Genomic DNA, 13,187 nt, shown 5'->3' with positions numbered 1-13,187 from the left:
GGAGACTTGTCCCACCTGTCCAAGATGACCAGTTGGTGGGAGCGACAATTAAACCGGGTGAAGGGGACTGCCTCCATGGCAGCCACCATACGGCCCAAGACCTCCATGCAGAAACGAATTGGAAACAGGGAAGGGCGCTGCAGACGACGGACCCCCAGCTGCAGAGAGCACCGCTTGTCCAAGGGAAGACTGATCCGGGCTACTGCCGTGTCAAAAAAGGAGACCCAGAAATATCAGGGACTGGGAGGGGGACAGATGTGACTTCTCCCAGCCGATCACCCAGCCGAAAGAGGACAGGGTGTGAAGCGTGATCTGAACACTCCAAATTCTCGGAGCGAGATGGGGCCTTGATTAAGAGGTCATCCAAGATCCCTTGGCTCCGAAGGATGGCAATGACTGCCGCCATGACCTTGGTGAAGACCCTGGGAGCCATGGCTAGTCCAAAAGGGAGCGCCACGAGCTGAAAATGACCCTCCGCTGATGAGCTGGGAAAAAAGCGATAGGCATCCCGGATGTCCACCGATGAAAGAAACTCGCCCTGGTCCATGGAGGCCACCACGGACCGGAGAGACTCCATCCAAAAATGGCGGAGGTGCAGATAGCGATTCAGTAACTTGAGGTCCAGAATGGGATGAACCGAGCCCTCCTTTTTGGGAACGACAAAGAGGTTCGAATAGAACCCTGAACTGCGTTCTCCCGGTGGGACTGGCACTATCACTCCCTGAGAGAGGAGAGAACGTAAAGCAACCTGAAAGGCTGCCGCCAAGGAAAGGGACCGTTGAGGGCAGGATCGAAAGAAGCGGTTTTTGGGATGGAAGCAAATTCTATCCGAAAGCACCCAGAAATGACGTCTCGTACCCAAGAGTCCTGGACCTGAGCCAGCCATATGTCCTGGAAAAGAGATAGGCGACCTCCCACCTGAGAATATGATGCGCTGCCCCTTCAGGAAGAGGCAGGCTTACGGGTACCAGATTTGGCCGCAAAACTGCCAGATCGGTTGTCCGACTTCCATGAAGAGCGTGCCTTGAAGGAGGGGGCTTTACAAGAGGAAGGGTGCGCCTGTTTGGAAGGGCGACCTGGTGCCATCGGCCGAAAGGAAGCCGCCTTCCGACGGGGTTCGGAGCGACGGGGCTTGTTCTGTGGAAGCAGAGAACTCTTCCCTCCCGTAGCTTCGGAAATAATCTCATCCAACCGTTTTCCAAAGAGTCGGGAACCCGAGAAGGGTAACTCAGTCAGAGACCTCTTTGAAGCTGCATCGGAGTCCCACGCCTTCAGCCACATGGTGCGGCGAATGGAGTCCAAATTAGCCGAGGCAAAGGCCGAGCAGCGAGCGGATTCTAGAGCCGCTGAGCAGAGAAAATCGTTAGCCTGAGAGAGCTGGTGAGCTGCATCTTCCAGTTCCTCCCTAGTGACCCCAGAAAGGATACCCTGGCAAAGCTGGGAAGCCCAAACCGACACCGCCTTGGCCACCCAAGTGGAAGTAAAGGTGGGAAGCAATGAGGACCCAGCTACCTCAAAAGAGGACTTCGCCAAGTTTTCCATCTTCTTGTCAGCAGGATCTTTAACCTGTTAAGGACCCAGGGCGTAAACTTACGCCCTGAGTCCCGTCCTGCGATATAACGCAGGGTCACACGGTGACCCCACACGGTGACCCCGAACAGCTGTAGCACAGGAGGAAGGTCTCTTACCTTCCTTCCTGCAGTCCGATCACCGAATGAATGCTTCAAGCCTGAGATCCAGGCTTGAGCATTCAATCGCCGAAAACACTGTTTGATCCATTCCTATGGGGATGCATCAATCAGTGTTAAAGATCAGTAAATGCAATGTTATAGCCCCTTATGGGAGCTATAATATTGCATAAGAATAGTGTAAAAAAATCATTAACACTTTCAATTATCCCTTCCCCTAATAAAAGTTTGAATCACCCGGCATTTCCAAGAATAAAAAAAAAAACTGTGTAAATAAACATATGTGGTATCGCCGAGCGCGGAAATGTCCGAATTATACAAATATACCGCTTTTTAAACCACATGTTCAATGGTGTACGTGCAAAAAAATTCCAAAGTCCAAAATAGCGCATTTTTATCACTTTTTTACACCACATAAAAGTGAATAAAAAGTGATCAAAAAGTCTGATCAGTACAAATGGTACCGCTAAAAACTTCAGATCACGGCGCAAAAAATTAGCCCTCATAGCCCCCTGAACACAGAAAAATAAAAAAAGTTATAGGGCTCAGAAAATGACAATTTTAAACGTATCATTTTTCCTGCATGTATTCATGATTTTTTTTCTGAAGTGATACAAAATGAAACCTATACAAGCAGGGTATCATTTTAACCGTATGGACCTACAGAATAAAGATAAGGTGTCATTTTTGCTGAAAAATGTACTGCGTAAAAACGGAAGCCCCCAAAACTTAGTGTTTTTTCATCAATTTTGTCGCAAAGTGATTTTTTTTTACCCGTTTCACCGTAGATTTTTGGGTAAAATGACTAATGTCATTACAAAGTAGAATTAGTGACGCAAAAAATAAGCCATCATATAGAATTTTAGGTGAAAATGTTAAAGAGTTATGATTTTTTAAAGTTAAGGAGGAAAAATTGAAAATGTAAAAACGGAAAAAGCCCGGGTCCTTAAAGGGTTAAGGGATGCTGCGTCTGCAAGAGGTAGAGTAGTGGACTTGGACAGGTGGGAGACCGGAGGATCAACCTTAGGTGGCACCGTCCACTTGGAAACTAGGTCCTGAGGGAAGGGAAATCGGGCTTGAACCTTCTTGATTGCCTGAAATCTTCTTACCAGATGTTTCCAAGCTGCATCCAGCAAGGCGTCAAATTTTGCATGAGAACTGAAAGCCTTGGGAGCACGCCGCGAGCGGCAAAAGGAGACTTCTGGATCCGGATCCGAAGCTCCAGGGTCCTCCAGCTGAAAGGTTTCCCGGATGGCTGACCCTAATCCTTCCACTCTTTCGGACTTTGTTGAGTAGTCCTCATGATCCGAGGCGGAATCTCACCCATCGTCCACAACTTCCCCTTGGGAACGGGAACCTGCGGAGGCAACCCTAGACTGAGGAGATGGAGACCTAGAGTGAGAGGACTGGGACCTTGAACAATGACTCGGAGAACGGCCCCTGGAGTGGGAGTTCTCCCTGTGAGCCAGAGAGGAAGAGCGAGACCAGCGAGAAGAGGAGCCAACCCGGTCATGCTCCAAAGAAGAGCCAGAGGTAATCACCTTAGCGCGCTTAGAAGCACGGAGGAAAAGCGGGTCCGGGAACACGGAATGTGAGTCTCTGGGTGTAATGTGAGTCTCTGGGTGTATCCCGCAGGGAAGATCGCTCTAAGGCGGAGGCCACTGACTTGGAGACCCTAGCCAATTCAGAGATCGACTGGGTAAGGGAAGATACCCACTCTGGAGGAGGGACGGGCCCCATGTATTCCACCAGAACATCAGGGGCCACAGAAACCGATGGCAAGGTCAGCTTGGAGGAGCAGGCGGAGCAGGAGGATTCAGTAGAACCCCCAGGGATTTGGGATTTACAGTCCACACATGCATGGTAGGTAACCAGTGCCGTAGCCTGTCTGGGATAGGGGGTCGGGTCTGGGGTCAGACATAGCTGGTAGCCCAATAGCCCAATCTCACCCGGTCTGTGTCCTGCTGCAATCAGAAGAGGCTGTAAAGCGGAGCTGAGAGAGACCAGGAGCAGCTGCGTGAGGCACAGAGCAGAGAGAGAGAAGAGGGGGAGGCGCTAGCCACACACAGGGCAGGCCACCTTCCCGGGCTTATCCTTATTGGTTATCAATGACCCCCAAGCGCATAGGGGAATGCCAGTGGTGGGCGGAGCTTCGCCACACGTGGGCAAAAGCTCCAGCACTGAAACCCGCCACGACACATTAACCCCTTGCAGAAGCTCCGGCCCCTAGCCTAGCACAATCCCTGCAATGGCCGAAATGCCCGCATGCAGAGAAAAAGACGCCGGCTGTATTATCTGCCACGTGCGGCTCCCAAAATTAAAGTAAAAAACACTGCCGGCTGTGCAAAGTATTCCCCCACTAAAGTGAAGAGCAGTGTCGGGGAGGGAGAGGGAACACTGTCCCGGAGCCCCGGCACTGAAAAAAGAACACTGAAGTGAGCCATGACATGAAAAAGAACACTGAAGTGAGCCATGACATGAAAAAGAACACTGAAGTGAGACATTAACAGGTCCCCAGACCCAGAATAAAAAGGAGAGAAGTCCCATCCTCTCACAAGGCGATTCCAGGGATAGGGGGACTCCTAAGGAAATAGAAGCTAGCGGGGGTGGTGGTGGGGGGACATACTCACCCTGTAACCATACTCACCTGAAGATGTCTTCCACCCGAAGACGTCTTCAGCCAGACTTATTGATGCCTGCATCACGTCATGCTGCTACAGACCAGGACGAGCAGGGAATATAGGAAGACCTGGACCCAAGGTACTACCCGGCGTGCTGGCTGTTGGCGGGAAGGGGTTAACAGTGCATTTGTATCTTATGTGCCCGTGCCCCGTAGCCGCATATCGGGGAACAGGTAGCGCCATGCTCCTGAAAATAAAAGGAATAAAAGAATCTAAACAGGCCCTATCCGAAAAAACAAAAAAAGGAGACCAGGTCTGGAGAACACCAGACCTGTGTCTTGCCTCCTAGGACACAAAGCTAAAACTGATTAGTTCAGGGTCAGTAGGCGGGGTATAGCCTGCCAGGAGGGGACGCCTTTTTTTTGTATGGCTAGTGTCAGTGCCTCCTAGCGGCAAGAGCATATACCCACGGTCTGTGTCCCCCAATAGTTTCCGACCGAAAAAAGGCATTTACCAGCCGCATCAGTGCCACAGTCTGGCACACCTTACCGCCCCTTCCCCCTGATGCAGCTGATGAACACCTTTTTGACTCTTCATAGAAGATATAAAGTGCAAATTTCTCTGTTTTGACAATACAGACAGCTACTACAAAAGTATTTTTTACTTTATTGTACAAGCAGCTACATAATATCGTCAGCAGATCATATCCGAATGCAAACAGATTGCCTTTAAGACTGGCACTGGCATTTAAATAAACATACTATTTTGGGAAAAAGCATAGGACAGAATGTTGCTACATTGGCAAGGAATAGAGCTATTTTAGTGTTTCACTGTTTTCCCCTTCTATGGGATATTTTTAGCTCCTGCCCAGTAGAGAGACCTAGCCCTCCTAAACAGACATTATGTCATATTCTATTACATCACCCAGTCAGTATAACATTTCCAAATAAGCATTTAGTAGATCTTCTTTAGTCCCACACATACGTAAGTAGCAAGACAAGTAACTGCATTGTTAGATGCTATCACTGAAATTGTAATTTTGCTGACACATATTTTACTTTATTATCTCACTCAGACGTTTGGAATTACAAGCTAACATAGCATGCAAGTCATTTATTATTAAGTACAACTCAAATTAGCACTTAAGCTTTTTCTGGCTCCATGTCTGTATCACATTTAATATGAATACATTTAGTCAGCCTATTATTAGTTGTCTAAGGTTCAGAATTAAAGGATTACTGTGATAAAATGTTTTATCTATCCTTTGTGTCCGGGCTGCACAAAGTTAAATAACAAACTTTACCTCACCTTGCCTCATGACAGTAGGATTGTTTGCTCCTGGCTTTATTAACACTCTATGTCATCTCCACTGTCACAATATATATTGGCACACTTTCCCACGCTGCGTAATTTAAACCCACTCCTCTAGCCTCCATAATGTTCGGCCAGAGTACCAGCTTTGTCAAGGGCTAAGAGGCTTATTTTTTTAAATATACAGTAATAACATTATTTTGGCATTTTGGTGGCAACTATGCAACTTTTGCAAAGAAGAGCTACTGTGTTGGTTTTGACCTTTTTAGGGTAGGGTCACACGTAACGGATCCGCAGTGTATTTTATGCTGCAGATCCGCTGGTGACCCGACCCATTTTGTGCCTCCAGCAGTTGCCACCCCCGATACCCCACCTCGCTCCGCCCTGGTCTGCTCGCAGCGGCAATCCGCCGCTACGAGCAGCCACACAGGGGGCCTGCGAGTCGGCAAGTGCACTCTGACATCGCGGTGCAGTGTACTCAGACATCGTGGCTGCTCCACGATGTCTGAGTTGAGGCCATTTTATAACGGGTGTTATATAATGGGTACTTTTCATAGTGTGAAAGCAGCCTTAGTAAGGGAGCATTATTATTAAGTGTGGCATTATTAATAAAACAGGATTCAATAAGGAAGGTATCATTAGTGAGTAGGGGATACTACAGAGTATTACTGGGGGCATTAGTATCAAGTGGGGCCAATAAGGGGGGCATTATTAATAGGAAGGGTTCAATAAGGGAGGTTCCATTAGTGAGTGGGGGACACTACAGAAAATTAATGGGGGCAATAAGGGGCCATCACTGCTAAGCAGATGCTATTAAAGGGCATAATTACTGAGTAGGTTGTCCTAAAGTAAATTTTTACAAAGTGGGGGCACCATTACTAACTAGGTGGCACAATTACTGTGTGGAGGCCACTAACTTGGCACAACGCTAGTTTGATTAATTTTACTGTGTGTAGTTGCACCAATACTGTGGGAAGAGGAGGACAAAGAGTACACCATTACTTTGTGGTACACTAATACCATAGGGATACTCCGGACCCACTATTTCTGTGGCATTATGCCATATTGTGCCCTAAGGAGCGTATCAAACTCTGCTGAAACAAGTTGTGGCTGGGATAAGTTGTCAGTGATAGCTGGGGAATATAAAGTGGATATGGGCAAGTGCAGAGCTCCCAGAAGAGGGAACCACTGGATGCCTATACATACCACAACACACTGCAGCCTGCCACATTCACTTTAATGGACAGTGGGCAGCATGTGACCTTATGCGTATGCTTATCATTTAGGATTTAATAGCTTGGTCTGCTGCGCTAATCCACTTCACTGTATAGCTAGTGTCTAAATTCCCACCACTTCCCACACTTATACACTTACTTAGCAGGACTCACTAGCTGACTACACTTAATGCACGGGGCCCACTACAATGGGCTGTAGTATTTGCCACAGTATGTGCCCCATTCAGGCTTGTTCACACTACTGGGAGCTCCATTGGTCAGTTCTTTTGGAAGGACAGGAGTTGAGCAATGAAAAATATGTCCTATTTTTTTTCTCCACTCAACTGTAAAATACTGCACACCTGACAGATCCCATTCAAGACAATGGGATCTGTTGGGACCTGGCAGTATCACTTGTGCTCTGACCGGTCCAGCTGAACAGGTGGGAGCACACCGACAGTGTGAATGTAGCCTTCATAGTGTGAACACGCCTTATACCTAAAGAGTATTCTTACACATACCACCCCAACCAGGGTGACCTCCACTGTGTCACTGGGTGCTCTCCTGGCGCGTACGCTAAATATGTTCACCAGAAAGTTGTGTGAACATAGCCTATGAATCTTAAAACTAATGCTACTTTTGTGTTTAGCGCAGTTATGAGGCGTTTTCTGTCACAGAGTAGCAAAGGGGCTTCATTAAGACGGCCATTAAACTGCCTTAACCCATGTATTAAATGCAGTGAATACACTAATAAATCCGATGCGGTTCTACCTCACACCACCCTTGCCCAGGGCCCCCATGTGTGGACATAGCTGAACCAACAGAAAGGGGCCATTAATCCCCACCATATAGTTCCAGTACTCCCCAGAGAGGAGCAGTGCACAGTCGCACACGCCCTGCTGTTCCACAGGCTCCATTGTACGCATTCAGTAAGCCGCCAAATGAGAACAGCGCGCTGTATAATCCGTGTAATACTGGGGCACTTTGTGCGGGAGTGACGGGGATGAAGTGGTTAATGACTCCGCAGGCTGGCCCCGCCCCTCCCTTCTCTGCCAGTAACGTCCCGTTATACAGTCCGCCTGCTTTCAGGAGCTCCTTTATCCTACCCAGCGCCTCCTGCACGCATCACTATAGAGCCTGAGCCCGCGGAGACAGGGAGAGGGACCACCGCACCACAACAACAGGGGGGAGCCGCAGACAAGTTGGCGGAGCGCACCATCCAACAGGGGAGCCGCGATGTCCGTGCCCGTGCCGCACAACGGAGTGCTGGAGGATAAGGACAACCTCATAGAACTCTTCGTCAAGGTAAGAAGCGCGCCCTCCGGAGCCCGTACACACCCGCCGGTACCGGGCCGTCACCCCGATAACTTTCCATCCCTGGCCCGTTATGTAACGGGATAATCGGCTCCGTGTCCGTGCGGTAGTGCAGCCATCATTGTCTGTCATCAGGACCCAGCCCCTCGTGTTAATGCTGCGAGGACCATGTGCGGCTGCCCTGTACAGTGTATACTATATACTGCTGCCCTGTACGTGTATATACTATATACTGCCGCCCCGTACTGTGTATATACTATATACTGCCGCCCCGTACTGTGTATATACTATATACTGCCGCCCCGTACGGTGTATATACTATATACTGCCGCCCCGTACTGTGTATATACTGTATACTGCCGCCCCGTACGGTGTATATACTGTATATTGCCGCCCCGTACTGTGTATATACTATATACTGCCGCCCTGTACTGTGTATATACTATATACTGCCGCCCCGTACTGTGTATATACTATATACTGCCGCCCCGTACGGTGTATATACTATATACTGCCGCCCCGTACTGTGTATATACTGTATACTGCCGCCCCGTACGGTGTATATACTGTATACTGCCGCCCCGTACGGTGTATATACTGTATACTGCCGCCCCGTACGGTGTATATACTGTATACTGCCGCCCCGTACGGTGTATATACTGTATACTGCCGCCCCGTACGGTGTATATACTGTATACTGCCGCCCCGTACGGTGTATATACTGTATACTGCCGCCCCGTACGGTGTATATACTGTATACTGCCGCCCCGTACGGTGTATGCAATATACTACTACATGGCTCGGGGATTACTGGATGGAGCATGTGTAATGCTTAATAGGGCACATCAAACGGATATTATAGCCTTTATATCAGTGTTTCCCACCCAGGGTGCCTCCAGATGTTGCAACACTACAAATCCCAGCATGCCCGGACAGCCTTCTGCTGTCTGGGCATGCTGGGAGTTGTAGTTTTGCAACAGCTGGAGGCACCCTGGTTGGAAATCACTGCTTTATATTGTAGGAAGCCTGTCACTTTGAATATAAAGTATATATGGGGTATACAGTTAGAGCAGAAGGAGCCTTGCATATAAAGTTGCCATTTAAATCTCTACTCTTTCTGGGCTTAGTAGTCAAGTGGGCGGTCCTAGTTACTGACAGCCACTTGTGTATAATCGTTCATTTAGAGAGCTGTCAGTTACTCAGGAGGACCACCCACATGACTATTTAGCCCAAAATGCTTAGAGCAGCGTTTCCCAACCAGTGCGCCTACAGCTGTTGCAAAACTACTACTCCAGGCATGCTAGGCGTCTTCAGCTGTTAGGGCATGCTGGGAATTGTAGTTTTGCAACAGCAGGAGGCACACGGGTTGGGAAACGCTGCTCTAAGCTCAGCCAAGGACTTCTCTTCCAGTTTCTATTCACACTCTAGGGCTGTGTTTCCCAACCAGGGTGCCTCCAGCTGTTGCCAAACTACAACTCCCAGCGTGCCCGGACAGCCAGCCGGCTGTCCGGGCACGCTGGGAGTTGTAGTTTTGCAACAGCTGGAGGCATCCTGGTTGGGAAACAGTGCTCTAGGAGCTTTTCCTGGCTTTCACAATAATCCCGAGGCTGCAACAGCCCAGGACACAAGGTCCCAAATACAAGGAACTCCCCTAGAATATAACTTTTAATGTATTGGTAATAAAATAAACCCGGTGATATAAACTATTAAAATTGGCATCACTGTAGCCTAGGTATAAAGTGCATGTGTAAACATAAAGTTGTGTCTTCCAGGTGCTACCACCATTAGTAGACGATAATGCCCCCAATCACTTGGGTGGGATAGGTGCGCTACCACAAGGCACTAACTGCTTCAGCAGCTAAGAACTGCATTCATCCTTGGGGGAGCCATTGGCTTCACCACCTTATAAAGTGGGGGCTACAGGCTCTTCCACTGTTATACCAATCACTTTTATATTAGGAACTATCAATGACGCATTTAAAATGAAGAGATTTGCCCCCTCTGTTTAAGTGACTCATCCCGTCTTCAGGAGGAAACACATGGCAAACAACCTACCGAGTGCTGACCGCTAGTATTTATAAGGATTGACCCGTTCTGTCATCAACTGGCGTCACATGGGGTCCAATCACCATCCTGCAGCCATCCATGGAAACATGCCGCATCATTGCTGGACGACCAATCATGTCACAGAGCCGAGCTGCATCATACCTACCTCACATCCACCTCACATCCTTCTATCATCTTCGCCATTTTACCGCGTCTGAGAGGCTAGGTTCACACCACGTTTTTGCAATACAGTTCCCCTATCTGGTTTTAGATGAAAAACTGATTCCTCAAAATCGGACTAAACTGTATCAAAACGTGTGTACAAATTTTAACCTGTAAAAAATTATCTCCGGTTGCATCTTTTTTTTTTAAAGAAAAAAACATATACGTTTTTAACTTTTCACTCCATTATAAAGTTGTTTGATTGAAAGTCCAAGAAAAAAAACTGTACAAAGTCAAAAACCGTATGGTGAAAACCTGATGGAACTGTACGCACATACAGTTCTGTACGGTTCCCATTGACTTCCATGTTTAAAAAAATAAAAACGTATACGGTTTAATACGGTTTTTCACCCAAACCAAAAACCGTGGTAGGCTATAATTTTGGGTACGGGGGGGAAAAGAAAACTGACACAACCGTGCAAAACGGACACAACCTGATGCATCTTTTGGCATAGGTTTTCAATACGGTTCCATACGGTTTTCACATTGAAAACATATGGAACTGTATTGCAAAAACGTAGTGTGAATGCACCCTTATATATCGCGCGCTGTTCCCAGCTTCGATGGGGTATATCGCATAATACAAATCCCACGCATGACCGTTATGTCGGGAGCTGTTTATTGGAGCGCTGTTTTAGCGCATGCGCTGTGTTCAATCTAGCGCTGCCCGAGTGTTAAAGGGGTATTCCAGGATAAGACTTTATTTTTATTTATTTTTTTTAATAGATCAACTGGCTCCAGAAAGTTAAACAGATTTGTAAATTACTTCTATTAAAAAATCTTAATCCTTCCAATAGTTATCAGCTGCTGAAGTTGAGTTGTTCTTTTCTGTCTGACAACAGTGCTCTCCGCTGACACCTCTGTCTGTAGCATAAGAGGTTTGCTATGGGGATTCGCTCCTACTCTGGACAGTTCCCGAGACAGGTGTCATCAGAGAGTAGTTAGACAGAAAAGAACAACTCAACTTCAGCAGCTGATAAGTACCGGAAGGATTAAGAATTTTAAATAGAAGTCATTTACTAATCTGTTTTAACTTTCTGGAGCCAGTTGATATATACAGTTTTTTTTCCTGGATAACCCCTTTAAAGTTCTCATGCATGCCCACGTCTTATACTGCAATGCTCTCAGATTCCCATAAAAGTCAATCAACTTCAGCATCTCATAATTATTGTTTATTCTGTACCATATCATAAACGTGGAATTCTTTAGGGGGATGAGGTTAAAGTATGATCCAGCATTATACAATCAAAGAATATTTATTAAACGCAAACGTTTTTTTTTTTAGGTAGTAAAGGCTAAGGCATCATCCAACATAGTACAGTCATGGATTAGAAACCTGGTATAATTTCCACGAATATATCTAACAAACTAGCATTAAATCTAAATAGCAAATATAAAAACATTTTAAAGTAGTGCTCATCATAAATGATAATATAATGGATGCATAACAGTGAATATTAGCCTATTTATTCTTATTAGAGATGAGCGAACTTACAGTAAATTCAATTCGTCACGAACTTCTCGGCTCGGCAGTTGATGTCTTTTCCAGCATAAATTAGTTCAGCTTTCAGTTGCTCCGGTGGGCTGGAAAAGCTGGATACAGTCCTAGGAGACTATTTCCTAGGACTGTATCCACCTTTTCCAGCCCACCGGAGCACCTGAAGGCTGAACTCCTTTACGCAGGATAAGTAATCAACTGCTGAGCCGAGAAGTTCGTGACGAATCGAATTTACTGTAAGTTCGTTCATCTCTAATTCTTATAGCAGGAAATAGAAGTTCTTCCGGGTAAGTATGTACAATGGAGCTACAGCTGGTAGGTCAAGAACTTAAACTTATCACCAATAAAAAAAAATCTAAAAGTAGTGACGTTGCCTTGACGACGACGCACAGGGACGTTTGGGACGTCCCTGTGCGTCATGGTCAAGGCAACGTTGCTAATCTGGGCCCGGAGCGGAGATGAGGGCCTCCCGGTGAAGATGGACAGTCCGGAACGAATAACCCTCCCCACCAGACAGTCCCTGCAGCAGAGATGGCCCGAGGGGAGGTGAGTAGAAAACTAAGGGGGGGGGGGGTCTGGATGATGTCGAAGGCCCAGGCACTGGTCTTGAACCTGCGGACCTCCCGATGTTTCAAAACTACAACTCCCAGCATGCCCGGGCATGCTGGGAGTTGTAGTTTTGCAACATCTGGAGGTCTGCAGGTTCAAGACCACTGAGAAGGGATTGACAGGCAGAGAGTTCACTCGAGTATAAGCCGAGGGGGGGGCGTTTTCAGCAGGAAAAATCGTGCTGAAAAACTCGGCTTATACCTTATACTCGAGTATATACGTATATGATGGTTTTTTACTATTGCAATTAACCCCTTAAGGACCAATGCAAATAAACCTGTACGCCCCTGAAAGAACAGGCCTGTTTTTTCAAATCGGGGATGTCTGTCTTTATTAGAGAATAACTCTGGTAACGTTTTGACAATCACGATAATTCTGACATTGTTTTTTTGTCACAAGTTGTCCTTCATGTACATAGTAAAAGTAAGCCGATATCATTTGTATTTTTTTTTACAATGCAAAAAATCATGACATTTTTACAAAAAATTACGATTTTTTGCTATTTTAACACTAATAGGTTGCATATATTTATATTTACTGACCAAATAGTTTATGAAACTTATACTTTCAGATGTCTACTTTATTTTGACATCATTTTTTTTGTTTTTAATTAACATTTTAAATTAGTTAGAAGCCTAACAATTTGAGTACATCAAGTACATCT

At 46.6% G+C, this 13,187-nt stretch overlaps 1 protein-coding gene across 1 annotated transcript in view; it reads left to right on the top strand.

The window, feature by feature from the left end:
* Nucleotides 1-7,747: 7,747 nt before the first annotated feature.
* The window catches only part of CLIC4 (chloride intracellular channel 4), a 53,331-nt gene continuing 47,891 nt past the window's right edge, over nucleotides 7,748-13,187 (top strand). Inside the window, exon 1 of the mRNA XM_056557056.1 lies at nucleotides 7,748-8,139. Coding sequence (XP_056413031.1) covers nucleotides 8,071-8,139 — 69 coding nt within the window. The 5' untranslated portion in view covers nucleotides 7,748-8,070. The remainder of the gene's footprint in view (nucleotides 8,140-13,187) is intronic.

Source organism: Hyla sarda, chromosome 2 (assembly GCF_029499605.1).
Source record: "Hyla sarda isolate aHylSar1 chromosome 2, aHylSar1.hap1, whole genome shotgun sequence".
In the NCBI taxonomy this organism is placed as follows: domain Eukaryota; kingdom Metazoa; phylum Chordata; class Amphibia; order Anura; family Hylidae; genus Hyla; species Hyla sarda.
Note: the sequence above shows the minus strand (reverse complement) of the source record. Positions and strands in the feature narration are given on the sequence as shown.